Consider the following 24,691-nt stretch of genomic DNA (forward strand, 5'->3'; position numbering starts at 1 on the left):
GGCTACAGCAGGGGTGGTCACAGGCCAGACCCTCACATTTTCAGGGCTCTGAAAAGAATAAACGAGGGAACACAAATACCATATTTTAAAATATTTAAATGTTATAAATCAAGCAAGCTTAAATAAGATATACTCTATCCTCCTTTCTTAACAAATGCAGCTCCATAACAACTGAGAAAGCTAGGTTCTAACTTGAAATTTCTTCGACCTGTCAAAGTGCCATCCTTGGCAGTACCTGGAGAATTAGCCTGGGACCTGGTCCCTCACCAACTGGTCCCCTTCTCTTTCTACCCCCAGTCTCAGAGCACAGCCCATCATGTGGGGCTTTGTGCTCATGACCGTGGACACCTAGCCCCAGCCACTTACCCTTCTCCACAAGTGACTGCATTTTGGGCAGCCCTGAGGGGACACAGCATTGCTGCTTGTCTGGCCCCAGGCAAGAGACCCCAGAGACCCCAGAAGCAGGCTTGGAGCCATTTGGACAGTAAATTCAGTGGTGCAGAATGGGGACATGGGCCCCCAAAGACCAGATGATCTCACTCCATGGATTCTTTATCTCATAGAGAGAAGGGCATAGCCAGAGGAGGGCCAGAGCAAGGGTCTCACATGCCCCAGGGCAGGGTCTCTCTTGCCTGATTCTAAGGTCCTTCCTTGGGAGCCCTATACTTCTATCCACAAAGGGAGGAGAAAATTTGGTTTGTGGGGACACACTGTATCAGAAGTGTTCTAGATCATCAGTTCTCATCCCCTCCATACATTCAAACCACCTAAACATGGTCAGAAAAAGATATCTACCTTTAGCTATCCTCTAGGCTGAAGGTCTAGAGAGATATTTTTACCTAAGCAAACTTTGTTTAGATCAATGACTTTCAAACATGGATATGTATACCCCTTTGGTCCACAGTCAAGGATAATTATAAGGAAAATGAATTCCATATTCTCACCATTCATATTCACCCTTTCTCAAAATTGATTAGCCTAAGAATATGTATCTCTGCACAATAGTCCTTCCATGTTACAAAGAATCGCACACTCTTTAGCCAACCTAAATATCATTATTGCTTTGCCCTGATAATAGAAAGACATCCATGCACCAAAGGGATAAATCTAAATATTGTTTTCCAGGGTCTCCAAAGCTCCCATTAATAACTAATCAAGATACATCCCTTTCTTTTTCTGCCTTCCACATATTTCCTTGAAGCATGCAGCTTGGCATTGCAAAGGTTACTTTGTCCACTGACTGAAATACCAAAACCATTAGGGTGATATGTATTCTTTTAAATGTAATGAATGTTTACAGGGCCACCATACGTATTCATATTTTTTACAATATCGGATGAAACCTATGGATAAAAAATTTACATAATTCCTTTCAGATTTAATGGATTATATCAAAAATGTAATTAAAAACCTATTGTCAAATAATAACATTAAATGTTTATTCCAATTACCATAATTCCCATTATTTCACTCTGTAAGATGTTTTATATTTTCAGGCTTCTAATAACAAGAAAAATTATATGTAAATTTTGATTAAAATGTTTACTTATTAACCTAAAAATGTGTGAAATAGACTTCTGCTTCTAGGAGAATATAGTGCTCATACTTTTCCCTATTGCTCCTGCTAAAACAAAACAAAACAAACAAACAAAAACCCACTAAAATCCATGGTCATTAGATACAAAATATATGATAGAAGACTCTGAAAGTCAGAAGGAAGGCAGACTGGCTAGGACCTACAGGACCAGAAGAAATACAGTGGTAAAATCCCTGGATTTCTTGTGTCTTATGTCTTAGACTTGGACTTGAAGGAGCTGGAAAATGAAAAAAAAACAATGGCATAGACAAAAAAAAAAAAGTCCCAATCAAAGCTCACCTTCTCTAGCCAAAAGACCAGAAAGTGGGAAGCCCAGTAATATAGAAAATTGTAGACAAAAAACCAGAACAAAACACTTTACTCCAGGCAAACACTGTATAAAAATTTGTGACTCTGACCTGTCTAAGCCAGCAAAGGCCAAGTGGAGTGCTGAGACTTACACCCTTATGAGGCTGTAATGACTTCCCCAACACCCGTTACAGGATGGTATCAGAGAAGGCCAAGTAGGAAGTCAGGACTCTGATCTACACAGTAACGTGACCTGCCCCCCCATCCCACCACCACTGGTCTTTGGACCTATCACTCTACCTGGCAATAGTGAGGTGCCCTCATCCTCTCCACTGAGGTGGTGCAGAGAGGCTGTGAGGAGTCAGGTCCTTCCCATTACTTAGAGATAATGAGGCCATCCCCACCGAAGTATCAGTGCAGAACACATGCGGAGCCAGAATCCCCAAGCCTACTCAGTGGTAATGGGGAGTCTTCCCCACTTGGGTATCCATAGAGGCTGAGGGGAAAATCTGAACTTCTGTTCCCACCTGGCAGTAACAATTGGCACCCCCATTTCCCCTCCTGGAGTGGTGTCAGAAAAGGCCAGCTAAAACAGAAAGTTAAAGCAAGATCTAGAGTCTCATAATATAATTAAAAAATAATAATGTCCGGGTGTCAATAGAAAATCACTCACACCAAGAACCAGGAGGATATCAAAATAAATGAACAAGACCATCAACAGATGGCAACAAAGAGATGAAAGAAATGTTAGAATCACCTGACAAAGTTTTTAAAGCAACCTTGATAAAAATGTCTCAAAAAGCAATTATAAATACACTCAAAAGAAAGAGAGAAAGAGAGAGAGCACCTTATCAAAGAAATACTAGTCTCAGCAAAGAAATACAAACTATAAAGAAGAGGCAAATGCAAATTTTAGAACTGAAAAAAATACAGTAACCAAAATGAAATGCTCAGTGAATGGACTCAGTAGCAGAATAGAGGGGACAGAAGAAAGAACAGGTGAACCAAAAGATAGGAAAAAATAGAATTAGCCAAAGTAAACAACAAAGAAAAAATAGACACCCCCCCCCAAATAAAAATTAACAGAGGCTCAGGGACCTTTGGGGTTATTAAAAAATCTAATATTTGTGTCATCGGAGTCTGAGGAGAAAGATGCTGGGGCTAAAAACATACTCAGAGATAATAGCTGAAAACTTCCAAAATTTGTCCAGAGATATAAACCTACAGGTTCAAGAAGCTGAGTAAGCCCCAAACAGGATAGATAACAAAGGAATTCACACCAAGACACACAATTATTATACTTCTGAAAATGAAGGAAAAAGAAAAGAGTCTTGAAAGCAGCCAGGGGAATGGGGAACCTTACCAACAGGGAAAATCTATTCAAATAATAGCAGATTTCTCATCAGAAACCATGGAGATCAGAACAAAGTGTCAAAAGTTTTTTCACGTGCTAAAAATAGAGCTGTCAACTAGAATCCTATGCCTAGTGAAAATAATCCTGTAAGAATGAAGAAGAAATCAAGACATGCTCAGCTGGAGGACCAAGCAAGAGAGTTTGTCCTCAATAGATCTACCCTAAAATAAGGGTTAAAGATCTTAGAATATCAGGAAGCAAGAAAAAAACATGGTAAACAAAAATATGGGTAAATACAATAGGCTTTTCTCTCCTCCTGAGTATTCTAAATTACATTTGTTTGATAGTTGAAATAAAAATTATAATACTGTCTGATATGGCACTAAATGTATGTACAGGGAATATTGAAGAGAATTACACGATAATGGGGGCAGTTAAGGGACATAAAGAGAGGTAAAGTTTCTATAACACACTCAAACTGGTAAAATGTCACTACCAGTAGACATTATATAATAATCTATGTGTAAATTAAGTGATGCTTAAATCAATTATTAAAAATGCTACACAAAGAGATATATTATAGATAAATAAAATGGAAGTCTTAAAAAATTCAACTAACATACAGAAGGGCAGGAAAAATATTAGAAATGGCAAACAGAGAAAACAAACAGAAGGAAAAAAGTGGTGGACTTAAGTTCTAACATTTAAGTGGTGGACTTAACTTCTCATATTTTTTAATCCACTCTGCCAGAGTGGATTAAAAAATACTACCCAACTCTATGCTGTCTATAAGAAACTCACTTCAAATATAACAGAAGCAATTTTAAAGTAATAATTTGGAAAATATATATCATGTAAATATTAATCAAAGAAACTCAAAAGTGGCTATATCAATATTAGGTAAATGTGTGTGTATTAAAAATGTGTGTGTATTAAAAAACAGAGTTGCAAAATATGTGGAGCAAAAACTGATGGAACTGAAAGAAGAAATGGACAAACCCACAGTTATTGCTGGAGATTTCAACACTCTTAACTATTGATAGAACAATTAGGCAGGAAAATAAGTATGAATATAGAAGGACTAAACAATTCTAGCAATTAGCAGGATCTAGTCAACATTTCTAGAACACTCCATCCAGTAAGAGCAGAATACATATTATTTTCAAGTGTGCACAGAACATATACCAAGATAGATCATATCCTGGGTCATAAAACAAACCTTAACACGTTTAAAAGAATTGAAATAATACAGAATGTGTTCTCTGACCACAGCGGAATCAAACTAAAAATCACTAACATAGTGAGAAGTGGAAAATGTCCAAACACTTGGAAACTAAACAAAACACTTTAAAATATAATGGAGCCATTTTTAAATATAATGGAGCAAAGAGAAAGTCTTAAGGAAAATCTCTTGACCAAGATGGTTTCACTGGAGAATCCTACCGAACATACAAAGAAGAATTAAAACCAATTATATACAACCCTGTCCAGAAAACAGAAGGAAAAGGAACACTTCCAAGTGATTTTATGAAACTAATATTACTCTGACACCAAAATCAGACAAGGAAGTAGAAGAAAAGAAAACTATAAAAAATATCCTTCATGAATACGTGCAAAAATCCTTAACAAAAACAGCAGTCCTCCCTTGTCCATGGTTTCACTTCATGCTGTTTCAGTTACCCATGGTCAATTGCAGTCTGAAAATATTTCATGGAAAATTCCAGAAATAAACAATTCATAAGTTTTAAATTGCATACCGTTCTGAGTAGTGTGATGAAATCTCATGCCATCCAGCTCTGTCCTGCTTGGGACCTAAATCATCCCTTTATCCACTATACCCTGCCCACGAGTCACTTTGAAGAAGCCCTCTACAGATCAGATCAACTGTCATGGTATCACAGTGCTTGTGTTCCAGTAACCCTTATTTTACTTAATAATGGTCCCAAAGCACAAGAGTAGTGATGCTGGCAATTCAGATATGTCAAAGAGAAGCCATTAAGTGCTTCCCTTAAGTGAAAAGGTGAAAGTTCTGGACTTAATAAGAAAAGAAAAAAAAAAATTGTATGCTGAGGTTATTAAGATCTAGGGTAAGAATGAATCTTTTATCTGTGAAATTATGAAGGAAACAGATATTCCTGCTAGTTTTACCATCACACTTCAAACTGCAAAAGTTATAGCCAGTGTGATGAGTGTTTAATTAAGATGGAAAAGGCATTCAATGTGTACAATAAAATATTTTGAAAGAGATCACATTTACATAACTTTTATTACAGTATATTGTTATAAGTGTTCTACCTTATTATTAGTTATTATTGCTAATTTTTCTGTGCCTAATTTATAAATTAAACTTTATCATAGGTAGGTATATATAGGAAAACACATAGTATATTTAGAGTTTGGCACTGTCCACAGTTTCAGGCAACCACCCGGGGTCCTGGAATGTATCCCTTGCAAGGACTACTGTATTAGCAAATATAATTCAGCAACATATAATGTGCATTATAATAATAATATATAATATATATATTATAACCAAGTGGAGTTTATTCCAGGGATACAAGGCTGGTTTAATATTTGGAAATCAATTAATCTACCATAATAACAAGCTAAAGAAGAAAAATCACATGATTATATCATGATTAATCACATGCAGACAAAGCAATTGACAAGCACTCGTTCATGATAAAAATTCAGAAAAAAAAGAAGGGGAACTTCCTCAACTGGATAGAGTATCTACAAAAAACCTACAGCTAACATTATATTTAATGTTGAAAGATTGAATGCTTTTTTTCCCCATAACATTAGGAAGTAAGGATGTCTATTTTCATCCCTCATTCAATATAGTGCTGGAAGTTCTAGCCAGTATATTAAGGCAAGAAAAGGAAATACAAGGCATGCAGATCAAAAAAGAAAGAAGCCTCTATTTGCAGATGATATGATTGTCTTCACAGAAGATCCTAAATGATCTACAGGCATACCTCATTTTATTGTGCTTCACTTTATAGCACTTTGAAGATGATATTGTTTTTTTACAAATTGAAGTTTTGTGGCAGCCCTGCCCTGAGCAAGTTTATCTGGGCTGTTCTTCCAACAGCATTTGCTTACTTTGTGTCTCTGCATCAAATTTTGGTAATTCTCCCAATATTTCACACATTTTCATTATTATTATATTTGTTATGTGATCAGCTATCTTTGATGTTAACTACTATGACTCACTGAAGGGTCAAATGATGGTTAGCATTTTTTTAGCAATAAAATGTTTTTGAATTAAGGTATGTATATTTTTTTAGACATAATGCTATCGCACACTTAATAGACTACATTATAGTGTAAACATAACTCTTATATGCACTGGGAAACCAAAAACTTTATGTGACTAGGTTTATTGCAATATTTGCTGTATTGAAGTGATCTGGAACTAAACCCTCAATATCTCCAAGATATGCTTGTACAAAAAACTCCTAGAACTAATAAGTGAGTTCAGCAAGGTTGTAGGCTATAAGACATACAAAAAATTCTATTTCTTATACTAGTAATAAACACCTGACACTGAAATTTAAAATATAATACCATTTATAATTACTTACAAAAATAGTTAGATGCAAATCTTGCAAAATATATGCATACAGGATTTGTATGCTGAAAACTGTACAATGCTGGTGAAGAAAACTATTTTAAAGATCTAATCGGAGACATACTGTGCTGATGGTTGGAATATTTGACATAATAAAGATGTCAATTCTCTCCAAATTGATATACTGATTAACACAATTCCTATCAAAATCCCAGCAAAATTTCTTGTAGATAAAAATAAGATTATTCTAAAATGTATATAAGAAGGCAAAAGAACTAGAATAGCTAAAATAATTTTGAAAAAGATGAATAAAGTGGAAAGAATCCCTCTACTCAAGACAATGACTTATTTTATAGTAACAACAATTAAGACTATATAGTATTGATGGAGAGATAGAAACATATCTTTGGAAGGTATTAGAGAACCCAGAACTAACACACACAAATATATCCATTTAATTTTTGACAAAGGTACAAAAGCAATTCAACATGAAGAGGATAACTTCTTCAATGAAGGGTCTGGAGCAACTGGACATTCATAGGCAAAAAAGTGAAACTTAACCTAAGCCTCAGACCTTATACAAAAAAATAACACAAAATGTATCATGGCTCAAATGTAAAGTGAAAATACATAAAACTTTTAGAAAAAAAAAGAGGAAAAATTTTCAGGATCTAAAACCAGGAAGAGTTAGACTTGACACCAAAAGCACAATCCATAAAAGAAAAAAAGTGATAAATTGGACTTAATCAAAGTAAAAATTTTGTTCTGCAAAAGGCCCTGTTAAGAGGACTAAAGGAGAAGGTATAGAGTACGTGAAAACATTGAACACTTACATATAACAAAAGGCAAATATTCAGAATATATTAAAAACTCTCAAAATTCAACAGTAAAAGCAACAATCCAATTACAAATGGGCAAAAGACATGAAGGAAACATTTCAACCAAGACGATATACAGATAGCAAATAAGCACATGAAAAAATGTTCAACATCATTAGCCATGATAAAAATAAAACCACACTGAAATATAGTTACATACCTATCAGAATGGCTAAAATCTAAAAATAAAAGTGACAATACCAAACTCTGGTGAGAATAAGGGAAAGTGGATCATTTTATATGTTGTGATAAGAATGTAAAATGTTATAGCCAATCTGGAAAGCCCTCCGGAAATTTCTTAAAAAACTAAACATGCACATTGCACTCCTGGGCATTTATCCCACAGAAATGACGTCTTGTATTCAGATAAAAACCTGGACACAAATTTTTTAGTGGCTTTATTTATAATAACCCAAACCAGGGAACAACCTACATGTTCTTCAATGGGTGAACGGTCAAACTATTGATAGACAGAACAACCTGGATGAGTCTTCAGAGAATCATGCTAAGTGAAAGAAAGCCAGTCGCCAAATGTTACATACTGTATGATTCCATTTACATAATATTCTTAAAATGACAAAATTATAGAAATGGAGAAAAGATTAGTGCTTGCCAAGGGTAAAACAGGGAGCAGGGCTGGGAAGGCAGTGGCTGTGGCTATAAAAGCACAACATGATGGATCTTTGTGGTGATAGAAAGGTTCTGTACATTCACTCTATCAACGCCAACACCTCAGCTGTGACATTACACTATAATTTTGTAAGATGTTACTTTACCATTGAGGGAAACTGGATAAAGGGTATACAGGATCTCTTTGTCTTATGTCTTACAGGTGGCTCTACAATTATGTCAAAAAAGAATGTTTGAGATAGTACAGACGATTTCAGAAGTCTTTCTGGGGGTATGCTTGAGTCAACATGTTTGAAGCCCACTGATCCAGAAAATATAAGGGGCTCAGACCCAGAAGCAACCCTGCTCTCTGATGATCTCTTTGGTTCCTAATTAAGCAGGTGGAAGAGGCTATTTCTGGCATTTGTATTCAAAAGCCCATCAACTGAAGAGAGGCCAGATAAAGTGGCTGAGTGAAAAAAAAAAAAAAATAAGCAGCTTTTTACCTAAATGACTAATGGGTCAATTTCATATGTGAAATCTCACGAGAGGCTCAGCAAACTATGTAGCATAGAAAGAAAAAGAAATCTCGTTATTAGAGAGCTTGAATTCCAGTGGATGTAAGAAAAGATTGTTAAACTTTCTGCGCAGTCTCTATGCCTGGCCTTCGATTAGGGAAATGCCCCCTAGCTGGGGCAACACAGCCCCACACACATCAGCTTAGGCAGATGCAGAACTAAGTTGTGGGGTGCCAGGAAACTGCAAGGACCGGCATCTGGGAACACAGATGTGTAAGATAAAAGCAAATGTCACAGACACACTGCATCCTTTTTAAAGTGTCCCTCTCCCTGTGGTTGCATCACACCTTCTCAGACACAGCAGGTGTTAGCCAATCAGAATAACTTCCTTCCCTTGGCCTGATTCCAGCAGTGGACACAGCACCAAAAGAGCTGAGGAAAAAAAATAGAAACCATTCATTTGCCCAAACCTCTGCTCCATATGGTTTTGCTAAACAAACAAACAAACAAACATGTCACAAATCTTCACTTGACTGACGATCAGATCTGATGCAATGCATACACATATCTAACAGGCAGTCAGCTGGGATTTTTCCAGTTATCTTGCAATCATGCTTAAGGTCCAGTGTGGCCAATAAAGAAACCAAGTTCCCCAGAGTTGAAGTTCAGGGACCCACCACTTAAGGGACTGTCCCATTCCTGGTGGGCTTGCTGAGAATTGCCAAAGAAGAATCCCTCACACCAACCACCATGTGAGTGGGGGAAAAGGTAGGAGCTTTTTTGGAAATTGCAATTTTCATTAAGTTAGCTCTTTGCTTCACTCATCCCCTCTTGTGGAGAATGGAAGAACGTGTTTTCCCACCCTGAGACCAAGAGGACAACCCAGAAATACTTGGAGACTTTGCAACAAGGGCAGATTTACATTTTATTCCTTTTTGCTATATATTTACATAGCCAGTGGACTAGCTGACCTGCACTTGTACCAGTGGAGTGAGGAAAGCAGAACTGGAGACAGACAAAATGGGAAGGTACAAACAAAGAAGTGCAGATCCTCTTTTCCTTCCCCTGAGTGCCTCATTCTGGAGAAGCAGGAACATCAGGCCTTGCCTGGATTCAAAGGCCTGAAAAGGTACATTTGGAGACCTCACTGTTTCCAATACGGCTCCAGTCTGAGGCGTAAGAGGATGCAGGCAAAGGGATCACCACGATTAGTAGCTGTTCAAAGGAGCACCCCTCAGCAGCAGTGCCTGTGGTACCCACCATCTATCTGTGTGGGGTTCACAGACAGCGAGCCCACACAGAGTCACTGCTAACCAAATGAGTGAGACTCAGCCAGGCCTAGTGAGGAGATTGTTCTGTTTCTTCTCCATTTTCTCCAGCCCAACAGAACCAGGATTAAAAGTGGACATGATATGTGAGAGCCAGACCAGAATGCCATTTTTCCCTTTTTTTTTTTTTTTGCGGTACGTGGGCCTCTCACTGTTGTGGCCTCTCCCGTTGCGGAGCACAGGCTCCGGACGCACAGGCTCAGCAGCCATGGCTCACAGGCCCAGCCGCTCCGCGGCATGTGTGATCTTCCCGGACCGGGGCACGAACCTGTGTCCCCTGCATCGGCAGGCAGACTCTCACCCACTGCACCACCAGGGAAGCCCCATTTTCCCCTTTTCTCTCAAGCCTTGATTGCCATGGGGAAGAGATGACCAGCTCTGAAGCAAATAGAAGATTGAAACTCAAAGTTTTTACTTTAGAGTGAGTGAAAATGACGGAAAAATTATAGACTCTGATGAATTTTGTTAAGAGAGTTACTGCAGAGTAGGAAAGGGGGATTCATCATATCAGGTTCTGGACAGGTACAGGAAAAACTGAAAGCCATAACATTGACATCTTGAATTGTTAACATCTACAAATATGTCGGTGATAACGAAGTTTGCAGTGGACAGGATTCACAGTGGGTTCTGGAGGCAGAAGAGTAGCTAAAGCCTCTTCTGTAATAAGAGGCAAATCATCAAGAGGAATGGTGCCCCAGAGCATATATGCTATAATTAGGTTTAGAGTCTTATAATTCAAGGTGTGGCCCCAGGACCAGTAGCATCTGTATCCACTGCTTTGAAGCTTTCTGGAAATGCAGAATCTCAGCGTAACCCCAGACCTACTAAAGGAGAATCTGCATTTACAGGGTCCCCAGGTGATCCATACGCACACTGAAATTTGGCCAGCAGTGGCCTAGAGCACTGGGTGGATGAAGAGTGAAGAGGCTCCCAGGCAGGCATGGATACTGAAAGTTCCAGAAGCCTAAGGTGAATCATCTCTACTTGACAACCAAGAAGAGCTTTGAGGAAACAGGTAATATGAATGGAATGGCTGGAAAGCCACCCACTTTAGATCCAGATGAACGGAAAAAGATATCAGGTACCAATACTCTTAATTTTAGGAGGGTAGCCCAGAAGGTCACAGCTACAGCAGAGAGGTAGATAAAAGGATATAAAAATCAACAGTGGAATGTCGCACAGAGGCATTAAGGGCAGCTCAAGTCTTGCCAGTTTGCCTCGGCTCTCCCTGATGGCTCATTTTCTGAACTAAATTCCATTGAGTTTGATCCCCATACCCTCCAGGTCAGTATTTAAGGAAAGCAACAAGTCATTTGCAAGCAAGTAACGGGAGGAGGGGGGAACAAGTCCACCAGGAAATAATAAGTGGACAATTTTGAGGCAGAAACAGTGGTTCTCACCAAATAGTCCATCTTCTTTCTTATTTCCCAGCCATCCTTAAAGTTAAGGATCTGTTATGAGTTCTAGGCAATGGGTAATGAGTAAGTGACTTGTGTCCTTGCTGAGTTGAGGCATTAAATGGCTGGAGGATAACTCTCCATCCGTCTTGTTCTCAGCCACAGTGATGGGAGATGTTCTAGGTCAGCAGTCCTTGAAGAGTGACCTGAGGACCTCTGAGATTTCTCAAGACCCTTAGGGGGGTCTAGGAGGTCCTCTCTTTTCTAGCTGTGAGAGACCACTCTTTTTGCATGTACTTAAAGCAAAACAGCATATTGCCACAGACAGACTACAGAAGCAGACCTGAGAATCCAGCCGTCTTCTATTAAGCTAGGCATTAAAGCGATTTGTAGAAATGTAAAACAAAGCCACTCTTTTCAATAGTTTTGTTTATTTGTTTTGGAAGATATGGCCATTTCCCATAAAAAAATGTTATTTATATTAATACGTATTGCTATGGCATACGTATTAAATTGAAGCCCAATTTTATATGCCACCTGGATATCTGGGGGAAACCGGGAGGGTCTCAAATTACCTGACCACCAGATCCCTTCCCTACTCTGCCCCTGATGATAAGGTCCCTTATCAAGAAACCAGGTTCAGTTCCTGCTTATCCTTGAGTGGGGGTTTCAGTTCTCTGCCCACTTATGGCACTATTCAAACAAGCCCATCACCTCCTCCCATGGGAACCAGCGGTCACTCCACCCTCTTGGTAACAGTCCCACACTGTCCACTCTGATCCAGAGCACCAGCCTCGTGTGGCCCTGCTGGTGTACTGCACCCTCCTTCCCCAGGCTGTGTGTGTGACTAATATATTGCTGTCAATCGCATCTGTCCAGTGCCAGGTGTTGTGTGTTTAGCCATCCTCAGAGCCCTTGAGAGGAACTCCTCCCTCATCAACAGGATGAATCGGAGGTAATTAGAACACGAGTTAAATCATTATTTTTAAATGAACATATAAATATATTTTAAAATCTGTTTTAATTTATAATGCATTAAATAGATACAGATAGAACCCACATAAACAAACGCAACTTGGAACCCTCAATATATATTTTTTTAAGAATGTGAAAGGGTCCAGGAATTTTACAAAGTTTGAGATTGGCTGTTGTTACAGGTGGAAGCTCCATCAGCCTGGATCTCTGAGCTAATATGTGGAGGAGAGATGCCAAGACCCACCCTCTTCTCCCTCCCACGTGACAGGTATCTGGAGTAGAAATAACTCTTTGTGGTATGAAGTCACTGGGACTGGAGGTTTGCTGGTATCTTAGCGTACTCTGGTCCATCTTGACAAACGCACAAAACACCCATGGGGGCCTGAAATGATTTACAGGACCAGAGGCGCTAACAGGACTTTCTGTCCCTAAGAAAATCACTTTCATGTCACATGCTTTCAGGCTCCCTTTTCCTCATAACCACACTTGGTGCTCAGAATACATTTCCAAGCTCAGTTTATTCCTGGAACTTGGCTCCCGGCATTGTGGAAACCCACACCTTGATAAGATAGCTCCCAGTTAGCAGTAGCTCTTCAAAAACATCATCTCATTTTCCAGGGCTCCACCTGAAAATATCTCTTATAATTAAAACACCAGGCTATTCACCTTTCCAATAGCTAGAGGCCCTTCTGAGATGTCATTTTATATCCTTGTAAAATACCACCAGAAAAAAAATGCTTCATAGCCAAAAAGCCATAGGCTTTGTCTACAGAAAAAGTAATCAAACCAAATAAACTGCAGAACTAAGTCTGGGTGGCAGTGCCTAAATAATAATGATTATAATAGCAAATTTCGGCATCATAGCTAATAATCATTGAGCACTAATTACGTGCTAGGCACAATTCTAGGTTCTCCTTTATTTAAATTTTCCTAATAATCCTATGAGACAGACACTACTATGATTTCCATGTTAGAGATGAAGAAATTGAAGCACAGAGAGGCTGAGTAACTTGTCCAAGGTTGCACAGCTAAGAAGTGGAGAGTCAAGGTGGGAATTTGTGTCCTTATCATTACACCATATATCCTCTCATATTTCAGGGAAAACTATGCAATGTGAACTTAATACTACTCCTTATTCCTGCATTGCTTCCTAAATCTCAGACAACTTCATGAAAAAATTCAGTTTTCTATCCAGAAGGAGAAGGGAGGTTTCTGTTTCTTCTTCTCCTTCTTCTAAACTATGTGTACCACTGTCCATGTTCCCCACTTCATCTGCTCCTTTTACCCCTGGGTAAAGCCTCATTCACGTGGTCTGTGCTGTTCTAATTATCTAGTCTACAGGAATTGAAGTCAGGGAAAAGTGAAGCAGGGAGGAAGAGGAAACAGAAGAAGAAGCTGCACAGATGAAACAAGCATTTGCCACCATTTCCAGGAAGGCCAGGTCCCTTCCTCCAAACTGACACCTGGCACAATCACAACTGCTCTTTTTCTTTTCTTTTTTTTTTTTTTTTTGGGCTGTGGCCCCATGGCATGCGGAATCTCAGTTTCCCTGACCAGGGATGGAAGCCTCGCCCCCTGCAGTGGAAGCAGAGAGGAGTCTTAACCACTGGACCGCCAGGGAAGTCCCACAACTGCTTTTTAAAGACCACTGGGTGCATTTCAGTCAGTGTGAGGAATTATCCTACCTGGGAGGGTAATATTCCAGGAGGGATTGGCTTAATCTAATTCAAACCACTGATCATCTTTGGTCTTAGTCTTAGAGAAATGGCACTCAAGAGTGACCAGGTGAAAACTATTGAGAAAGGACAAGAACACAGGCTGCTCTCAGGATGGAAAGATCCCATCTGCCCCTTGGGAACACTGGCAGATCCAGATGACAGCCCCTCAGCCTGAAGCATCAGTGTCTTTTGCATGGATGTATACTAAACACACAGAAAGGACGTCTTTCCTGTGCATAAGCACCGGAGGCAGCGCCATCAGCACCTGCCAGCGGCCTGGCTGCCAACCTCGGTGCTGGGTGTGGCTGGAGATTTCACCAAAGTCATCTGAAAGAGCAGGAGGGAAAGATCAAAGAGCCAAAGAGTCGTCCAAATGGCTGGTTTTAGAAACACGGCTCAGTTGAGCTGGAGACTTCTCCAGCAATTTGGGGCTGGAGTTCTTAAAGGGAAGGTGCAGGAAGAGCAAGGTAAATTCAATTATTGGGGGTTTATCGTTACCCAGTTTGTAACAGTCAGCCCAAAGACTCCTGAATTTTAGAGGGAAAGTAGCTAAGGTCTCAGCTGGGATCTGGTAGATACATACATCCCAACTTCCTCTCCACCTCACCAGTATTTCGAGAACAACAAAACCCCTTTGTGTCAGAGGGAAAATTTTCTCTCTCTCTTTTTTTTTTAGCACAATAAAGGCAAGGTGGTGACATCATATTCATTTACATGTCTTTGATTTCTCTTGTCCTTTTTGGTAACTTTTGATGTGCTGACTGGGTAGAGTTGTTGTAGAATATTAAGCACTGTGTTCCTAATCATTTGGAGCTTCTAATAATCAAAAGTGCTCTGAATGGAAAACTTTAAGAAAGATTTTCTTCATCAAACATTTATGGAATGCCACAGGTTGGCATCAGAGTACATGCTTGGGGGTTCACGGAATTATAATTAGGACTAGCCCCTTCTCTGAAAACCTTGTAGTACTAATACACAGAAACCACACACACACACACGTACACACGCACACACAACACACGTGCACATGCACACGTATGCCTGTGAGCATAGGCTGACATGTGGAATGTCACGGATCAAAATGTCGAGAGGCCTTGGTTCTCTAAGATGTGCCACAAGTTTATACCATCTGCCTTAGGGCATCCACTCAGACGTCCTGGGTCTCCAACAAAAAGACGCATAGACTAGGAAATTTTTAAGGGATCTTGGGGATCAAGAAGTCTTAATTCGGGCTTCCCTGGTACAGTGGTTGAGAGTACACCTGCCGATGTAGGGGACACGGGTTCGTGCCCCGGTCCGGGAAGATCCCACATGCCGCGGAGCGGCTGGGCCCGTGAGCCATGGCCGCTGAGCCTGCGCGTCCGGAGCCTGTGCTCCGCAACGGGAGAGGCCACAACAGTGACAGGCCCGCGTACCGCAAAAAAAAAAAAGAAGTCTTAATTCATCTGACAAAAACACAGTCCAGAAAGGCAAGAAATATAAACCTGAATTTTCTTGCCCACTGCTCATTGCCTTTTATGGTTCTCAATCCTGTGCCTCTCACCCCCTTATTGGACAGCCTGCATTTTCCAGGGAGGGAGAAATACAAATGGTCAGAGTGGCCCCCTGGCTCAGCCCCCTGGACCCTTGCCTGATGCCAAGGGCAATGCAGCTGTAAAAGAGCAAGGGGAAGAGGTGTCACAGTGCCAGCAGCATCGGTGACTTTGGTGGTGGCAGCAGTAATGGTAGAAGCAGGAAAAGGATGGAAGGGGCAGAGTTGGCAAATACAAGAGGCAACATTGGCAGCAACAACTGTACCCCAGACATTGACATGGCAACCCTTGACAAAAATGTCGGGTGCTGCTAGCCATCACACAGATATTGGGGCCAGCAGGAGCCATGGGGACTTCAGTGAAGTTCAGCCAACAGTGATGGTACACACCATGGATTCCGGTGGCACTGCTGCCACTTCGGGCATTAGCTAGAGTCACAGTGAGAAAAAGCAAGGAGTAAGACAATGGTAGAGGTGTTATGTTTCCAAGATGAAAATTTTCTATAATATGTGTAAGAAACTTTGGGAAATGCTCAGAGCAATCTGGAAAGAAATGTGTGGGTGACCATTACAGCCTGAAAGGTGGCCTGTAAGTGGAGAAATTCTATTTTGTGGCTATTACTGTGTATTACACAATTATCTTATAGCTAGAACGCCTAGTCCAAAGCTCTTGACTATACACGCCAGACCAGGCTGTAGCCTGAAAATGCATGCCTATCCACTTGGGAGAACAGAATTCCATTTCTAGATGTGTGTCTAAATTCGGTGTGAACTTGAATTCAGATGGATGAGACAGGGAAAAAAATCTCAATGTGACTGTTGCAGAGAAAGAGGGACAGCATATTGGCTTGTAGGGGAAACACAGGTGGATCTAGTAGTTGATCCGTGGGCTTCTGGGCAGCTTAAAGGCATAGAATCTGAGAGGAAACTGCACAGCAAGGAGGCATGGGGAGATGGGCATGCCACAGGCAAAAGAAAGAAAGTCCACAGGGAAAAGCTCCCCACTCCCACCTTTCTACATTTTTTCCCAGGGTTGGCGCTCTTTAAGAGGCAAAACGAATGGGAGACTGTTTGCTCTCTGTATCCCGGAAGACTATCCACCTGCCAACATATCTAACATTAAATAGTTCCATGATCTGCATGAAAATGAAAGGACGGCATATTTTTCCAAGTTGGATAAAAATGTACTGTCAGTATAAATATCCTTTTTCAGAAGCCACAAAGGGAAGAAAGGCAAAATTTTTGTTCTAGTGCTACATTCTGCCTTAAGTAGGCAATTACAGGGTATAGTGCTCTGAACCAACACCAGTGTTCATTTAAATGCAATGATCACACATTACGTTTTTTCCCCCAATGGTCCCCTGAGAGATTGTAAACTCTTCTCCAAAGCACATAGGTTCTGTAAACCCATCTAACATGATTCAAAATGGAGTAACACCTGTCAAGGGCCCCTATTAAGTCTCTTTCAGACACCCACAAACTGGAAAATTACTGAAGACTGCAGGTCTATTCTCTGAGAAACCACATCCTATAGAGACACAGCCAGCCCAGGTACTACTGTAGACCAGGATAGACATAAACCCACCCCCTTTTCCTGCACCTTGCCCTTTGAAGCCCAGTAAAAGACTCAAACACCCACCCTTCAGTCCCAACACCACTCTATGCATCTGGCCCCTTTCCTTTCTTAGCATGTGCATAAAAACTTTCTTTTCTTCCCTTGCTAATATTTCTGTGAATTCTTTCACAACCCTTATCTGCTCACCTAACATTTTGGTGGCCTGCAGGGGGACAACTTTCACTAACCAAACTCCTTTCGCCTCCACCTCTGGCTCAACCTTCCTCGTTGCCCACCAAGACATTCACCAAAAAGGTAAGTTATTACCTTTGATGAGGCTTTCTCTCAGGAGAATAGTGGCAGCATCTAGGCGGCAGAAAACCCAACGTCGGGTCTGTCACTATCTGGGTCGGAATTTGGCCTCAGGGGACGTCTCCTGTCCATCTTCCTCTTGTTGCTGATTCATCTCTGAGACTCGGGGATGCCCGACTCCAGAGTGAATCCTTCTAGGTCGTTCAGAGGGGGCATGATCCTTCTGAACTATGGGATACTAGAATGGCCCCGTCCCCCCAAATTTTCTCTTTACTTTTCTTCCTAAGATGTCATTATGGGCAACTGTCTATCTGCCCTGACGAAAGACTCCCCCTTGGGATGTCTCCTCAAACACTGGAAAGGTCTCAAATTAGATGACCTCAAACCCAAACGAATGGTCTTTTTCTACAACATGGATTGGCCTCAATATAACTTGGGTGACCAGGAGGTCTAACCTCAGGACAGCTCCTTCAACTATAATACTCTTCTCCATCTCGATCTGTACGGTCGCCACCTTAGAAAATGGTCTGAAATTCCTTATGTCCAGGCCTTCTTTCACCTCACTCAAGACCCCAGACTGCAGTCCTCTTGCCGCATGCTGCTACTAACACCCCCTCCTTCCCTACCACCAACCTCTCCTGTGCCGGTCCCCGGTTCTTCCCCTGTTCCCCGTCACACCCCATCTGGACGTCCCCTTCAGCCTCCTCTTGAGCCAGCCACCCAGTTTCCTCTAAGTGCAGTGGTTGGTTCCAAGGAAACCATTTGTGTTCATGTTCCTTTTTCTATGTCTCATCTCTCCCAAATCGAACTCAAGTGACAGTTTCTCAGAAAACCCCGCTCTTTTTCTGTCTCACCTTTCAGAGACACTACACCTTTTCACCAATTTAGATTTAACCTCTGAGGAAGACAAAATAATCCTGGAGAATCATTTCATCTCCCAGTGAACCCCTGACATCCGTCACAAACTCCAAAAAAATTAGCAAGGGGCCCTCAGACTCCCCAGTCGGAAATCACCGACCTTACCTTTAAGGTCTTTAATAACCAAGATGAGGGGAGATGGGAGGAAGAGAGGGAACAAGATGGATAACAGTCTGGAGAGCAGAAACAATCTGTCCAAGTGATCGGCCCTGTGATTGGAGGCGGCCTCACCCTTCATGATAAGACTTATCTGAGGCCCCAACCAACGACAAGAAAAACAGCCATTGGGTCCCAATGCTGGTTCCTGCTCCAACTACAAACAAGTGGGGTACTGGAGTCGAGAACGCCCCAGGAAAAGGTTACCCCTGGGACCATGCCCACTTGGTAAACTAAAAGGGCACTGGAAAAGGGATTGTCCTCTCCTCAATAAGAGGGGACAAAACCTCCTGAAACCAGGGAACCTTCCTGTAAGGACCTCCTCTATCCCCATGGATCTTCAAGGACTTTGCTACAGGCTTCGGACTGACAGGCCCCGACGCTAGACCTGGCTCCAGGACATCAGATCGACTTGGCCAAGCCTCAGTTAACTCTACCCATAGCAGGTAAGAAAACCAATTTCTTAATTGATACTGGAGCCACTTGCTCTGCTCCTCCTGAGTTTTTGGGTTCCTTGATTCCCTCACTTATCACCATTATCAGAATAGAAGATAAACTTCAACCTACTCTCCAAACCTTTGACTTCCCATGCTCACTGGGAGATCAAATCTTTTTGCATTCCTCCCTCGCCCTTCCTAATTGTCCTACCCTCCTCCTAGGCCCCCCTCCTGGGCCTACCCCCTACCTTTTGACCAAACTAAGGACTCAACTAATTCTCCAGCCACAAGCTTCCTTCCTTGGAATCTTAAAAAGCTCTCCATCTGATGCTCAGCCCTTCTCTCCCACCAGAAATACTTAAACAGATTCCCTCAATTATATGGGACATTAACACCCCCGGGAGGGCCTCTCACCTAACTCCTGTCACTATCACCAGGAGGAAGCCCTCTCACTTTCCCTGCTGCTCTCCATATAAAACTGGAAGATCTTAGGGGACTCAAACCCCTCATTAACAAATTCCTAAACTCTGGACTCCTTAGATCCACCAACTCCCTTATAACAACCCTACCTGTTAAAAAGACAGATGGCACCTATCGTCTAGTACAGGACCTGTGCATAATTAACGAGGCAGTGGTCCCTCTCCACCCGGTAGTCCCAAATCCCTAGACCATCCTCAGTTCAATTCCTCCCAACACTCAAGTCTTTACAGTCCTTGATCTAAAAGATGCTTTTTTCACTATCCCTCTCTCCCGAGACTCTCAAGGCATATTTGCTTTTACATGGACGGACCCTGACACTCACCACTCTCAACAACTCACCTGGACCTCCCTCCCCCAGGGACTTAGAGATAGCCCCAACCTCTTCGGTCAAGCCCCAGCCTCTGATTTATCCACCCTGTCACTTCCGGGCAGCACTCTTATTGAATATGTTGATGATCTCCTCCCCTGAAGCCCAGACCACAACACCTCCCTTGCCAAAACCATAGCCCCACTCACCCACTTAGCCCTATGAGGCTCCTGAGTTTCTCCTTCCAAAGCACAAATTAATCAGATCACAGTCAAATATCTAGGATTTCTCTTGTCCCCAAGATAACGAACAATCACTATTCAACGCAAAGAGCTTATAGCCTCTCTCCTTCCACCTCATAACAAATAGGAATTAAGGGCCTTTCTGGGCTTCACTGGTTACTTTCGCATCTGGATCCCCCACTATGGCCTTACAACAAAACCTCTTTATGAGGCCCTCCAGAGACCCAGAAATGAACCCCTGAAATGGAACTCCTCTCTCCAGTCACCCGTTACCTCACTCCAGACAGCCTTCACCTCTGCTCCAGCTCTGACCCTCCCAAACTTAGATAAGTCCTTCTTACTATATGCCCATAAATGAAGAGGGATCACCCTGGGAGTCTTAAGACAAAAATATGACCCAGCTTTCACCTCTCAAATTACCCAACAGGTGTCTCAAGCTTTAGACATAAAATACAAACTACATACAGCCTGGCATCCCCAATCTTCAGGAAAAATAAAAAAGGCTCACCCTTTTCTTAAAAGAAAACTCACCAAGTTTGCCTTAAAACTCAGTCAGAGCTGGCTAGAACTCCTTCCCTAGGTCCTTTTCCAATTCTGGACTACTCCGAAGGTCCCTTATACCTCAGTCCCTTGGAACTCATGTACGGATGCCCAGCTCTTCTTATTCCCTTTTCTACCATGAAACCTCCTCTGGGATCTTACCTCCCAGCCTTAGAATTAACTCACAACCTCTTATGGACCCATGCTAATAAACACCTACCCCAACCTGAGGACTTGCCCCCATCTACAATCCTATAACCTGGGGACTGGGTCCTATTAAAGGACCTCCCCAGATATAACAAACCCCTCCAACCCCCTTGGAAGGGTCCATTTCAGGTACTACGTACAACTCCAACAGGAGCCAAGCTCTCAGAACATTCATCCTGGATGCATCTGTCACAACTCAAGCCTACTGATTCTCCTACCGTGCCATCAACACAATCCTCTCCCTACTCCTGTCAACAGTTATCCGACACCAGACTACAGATCTACCGGAACCCAGAGACCACCACAACCATGAGCACGATGGAAGATTAATGTGCCCTGGCGGGCTTGCATGCGTCTTACTCTCTTATTTCTCCTTCTATGCTTTATAATCGTTTATAACTACAAACATAACCCTTCTCCTACCCCTGGAAGGAAATTCCTAGCCCCTTGCTACACCAGTCTTGAAGACTGCTAAGGCAAAATTCTTGGTCTCTTTCTTACCTAGTACTTAACCACGCTCTTTCATACCAGCTATGCCTCCTCAAGTGCCACTCATCACCCCTACTTCCACACAATAAGAGAAACTACAGCCCTCCTTCAAAAGGCCAAGGGCTCACAATATCACAACTGCTGGCTAGGCACTAACATTGACAGGACAGGTTTTTCCAGATTCCCAGCACCACCTCAGACATAGCCCCCGTGGTTTGGGCCCCAACACACCATGGTGGTATTTCCAGCCTCAGGCTGTCTCATGGGTCCAAAAGAACCTCTCTGACCCACTTCCACAAATGCCCCTCCCCATCCATGGGCCCATCTTCCAGGAAGTTTCCTTACTAACCCAGTCTCTCATATGTGTTATGGCCAATACTACTTCACGGATGGTCTCCTGGCCTCACACCCAAACCACCACTTTTACCTCCGACGTACAATGACCACAATCAGCCGGAAATCTAGCTCCTCTCAATTGCAATCAGACTCTATACTTAAACCACTCCCGACGATGGGACAGACCAAAACACAAAGCTCAAATAAATAATTTCCCTAACAATCGAATTTACCTTCCCAAACCAGACAACACTCCTATCCTGTATGGTCCTTTCATGGGACTTCTATTTTTCCTCCTGTCAATTCCACTGACTGCTCCCTGGCCGTATCTGTAAGTAACTTCTGACACCTGCCCTACACGGGTGAAACTAGGACATGCCACAAGTACATCGCTCTTTGTTTCCACAAAAACCTTGGGGCTTTGACTTTCAATGACAGTTTCTCACCTGGGAAAATAACACCTCCAGCCTCCCAAAAGCTTCTGCCTGCTTAAACCCGTTGGCAAGACTTTCTCTAACTGCCGCATACTCCCTACCAGAAGGGTCAAGTACAAACTTCCTCATTAACATAACTCTTACGGCCTATGTACCCCCTTCAGCCAGACTACACTTTCTCTGAGGGACCTCGGCGTACCTCTGTATGCCTCCTAACTGGATCAGAACCTGCACCGTCGTATCCCTATTACCCCACATGAACATCCGCACTGGGCCTATGCCTCTCTCCTACCTTTTCAGATACCGAACTAAACAAGAACCTCTATCAATCCTAGTAACCATAGCCAGAGACCTGGCTTTAGGCACCGGAACTGCAACTATCATACATTCTTCCATAACTGCTATGCTCTGTCTCCTCCCTTTTGGCCCCTGTCTTATCCAGTTTCTTCTCTCTTCTATCAAAAACTGTCTTACGGCCCTTACCAAACCTTCCTCCCCTGTCATGGGTGTTGCCTTTCAGACCGTTCAATTCCAAGACAACCCACAATGGCCTCCCCGGCCTCCCCCGCCGCCCCCGACCAGGTAGGGACAGCTTTATGCCCCAGCTCAGCAGGAAGAAGTTGCAGAAGAAGAGACCTCTGCCCCAAGTCCCAACAAATGGGCCAACTGGGTTCCAGACAACACTTAAGAATAAGTTAATATTCAGAGGGGGGAAATGTAAACCCATCTAACATGATTCAAAATGGAGTAACACCTGTCAAGGGCCCCTATTAGGTCTCTTTCAGACACCCAAGAACTGGAAAACTGCTGAAGACACAGGTCTATTCTTCAGAAAAACACATCCTATAGAGACATAGCCAGCCCAGGTACTGCTGTGGACCAGAATAGACATAAACCCACCCCCTTTTCCTGCACCTTGCCCTTTAAAACCCAGTAAAAGATTCAAACACCCACTCTTTGGTGCCAACGCCACTCTATGCATCTGGCCCCTTTCCTCTCTTGGAAAGTGAATAAAAACTTTCTTTTCTTCCCTTGCTAATATTTCTGTGAATTCTTTCACAACCCTCATCAGCTCACCTAACAGGCTCCAAGATCTGAGAATCCTTAAAATTGCAGCTTGCCATTGAAAACACATGACTAGCAGAGACTCTACATTGCTTCAAGAAGCCAAGATTCCCTGGCATGGCATTCTGGGTTTTCCCAGTGTGAGCCCAATCATCTGACCGAGGAATCTCAGTTTTCATCACTTCCTGAGTGGAAAATGTGAGGCCAGCGTGTAGCAACCTGGCAGACAGTGCTGGCCTCCAGGCTGAAGAACAGAGATGGCGCCAATGACAGAGTGACCCTGAGGCCAGGGAGACAAAGTGGGAGAACCGGGAACTTAGAATTCAGAGAGAGGTGCCCTGAGATGAGATAATAATAAGAGGAGTGGGAGGTGTTGTGGGGGGGAGAGAGACAGACAAACACTGATCTTAGCCAGGGGTGATGAGTAACTCAATGTTCAAGCCAAAGAAGGTACCATCACAGCAATATTAGTGGTCGCTGCAGCACCGCAGGTGTGGCCATCTCAGAAAAAGCTTTGTGGAATCTAAAAACCAAAACAAATGAACAAAACCAAAACAAACTCAAAGAGACAGAGAACAGAAGTGTGGCTGCCAGAAAGAAGAGGGGTTGGGGGGTGGGTGGCATGGGTGAAGTAGGTCATGAGGAAACAAACTTCCAGTTATAAAATAAATAAGTCATGGGAGTGTAATGTACAGCAAGGTGATTGTAGTCAATAATATTGTAGCGCGTATTTGAAAGTTGCCCAGAAAGTAAATCTTCAAAGTTCTCATCACAAGAAAAAAATGTAACTTTGTATGGTGACAGATGGTAACTAGACTTATGGCGACCATTTGGCAATGTATACAAATGTCAAATCATTATGTTGTACACCTGAAACTAATACTATAGTTATATGTCAATTATACCTCCATAAAAAAGGCTTTGCACAGTCTGGCAAGAAACCACTTCACCATATCATTTAGGCCCTGAGTGAAAGTTCTGAGAGCCTCTGGAGCCGGGGGATGACCTCAAGAAGCCAAGAGGACAGGTTGGGGTACAGAAGAAGCACAGGCCTGGGGGGGACACCTTGACTTTTACTACTCAACCTTCAGCCAGACACAAATCCTGATTGTGTCATAAAATTGTAATTCATCATCTCTATCTTGGGTCATTGTCTAATAAATTTTCATAAAGCAAATATACCATCTTTGTGTTTTATTTTTTACTCTGATTATTCAATCTAATTAAGTATCCCCTGAATCCAGAGGTGAAGATCTTCTTTAGGCAAAGCTAACCCACATGACTTAGAAAGGAATTAGCCACTTGAAACTCTAGTGCCTAACCAGGCACTTTCTTTGATTAATGCTGCCAGGCCTGCAGTTACATAGGCATGTTACACAAATAGTGCATAGGAAGGGGTATTCCCGTTGCTTCATGTCTAGAGAAGCACGGGGTCTGAGCATACAG

The 24,691-nt window shown here is 42.3% G+C and overlaps 1 protein-coding gene across 6 annotated transcripts in view; it reads right to left on the reverse strand.

The window, feature by feature from the left end:
• The window catches only part of CTNNA2 (catenin alpha 2), a 1,197,048-nt gene that overhangs the window by 483,987 nt on the left and 688,370 nt on the right, over window positions 1-24,691 (reverse strand). Inside the window, exon 7 of one of the 6 annotated variants that reach the window (XM_027129218.1) lies at window positions 13,770-13,790. The exons of the other annotated variants lie outside the window; for them this stretch is intronic. Within the exon in view, the coding sequence (XP_026985019.1) occupies window positions 13,770-13,790 (21 nt within the window). The remainder of the gene's footprint in view (window positions 1-13,769; window positions 13,791-24,691) is intronic. 6 annotated transcript variants of the gene reach the window in all.

The sequence above is a fragment of the Aethalodelphis obliquidens genome, unplaced genomic scaffold, assembly GCF_003676395.1.
Source record: "Aethalodelphis obliquidens isolate GAN/ISIS:26980383/991018 unplaced genomic scaffold, ASM367639v1 scaffold35, whole genome shotgun sequence".
Lineage (NCBI taxonomy): Eukaryota > Metazoa > Chordata > Mammalia > Artiodactyla > Delphinidae > Aethalodelphis > Aethalodelphis obliquidens.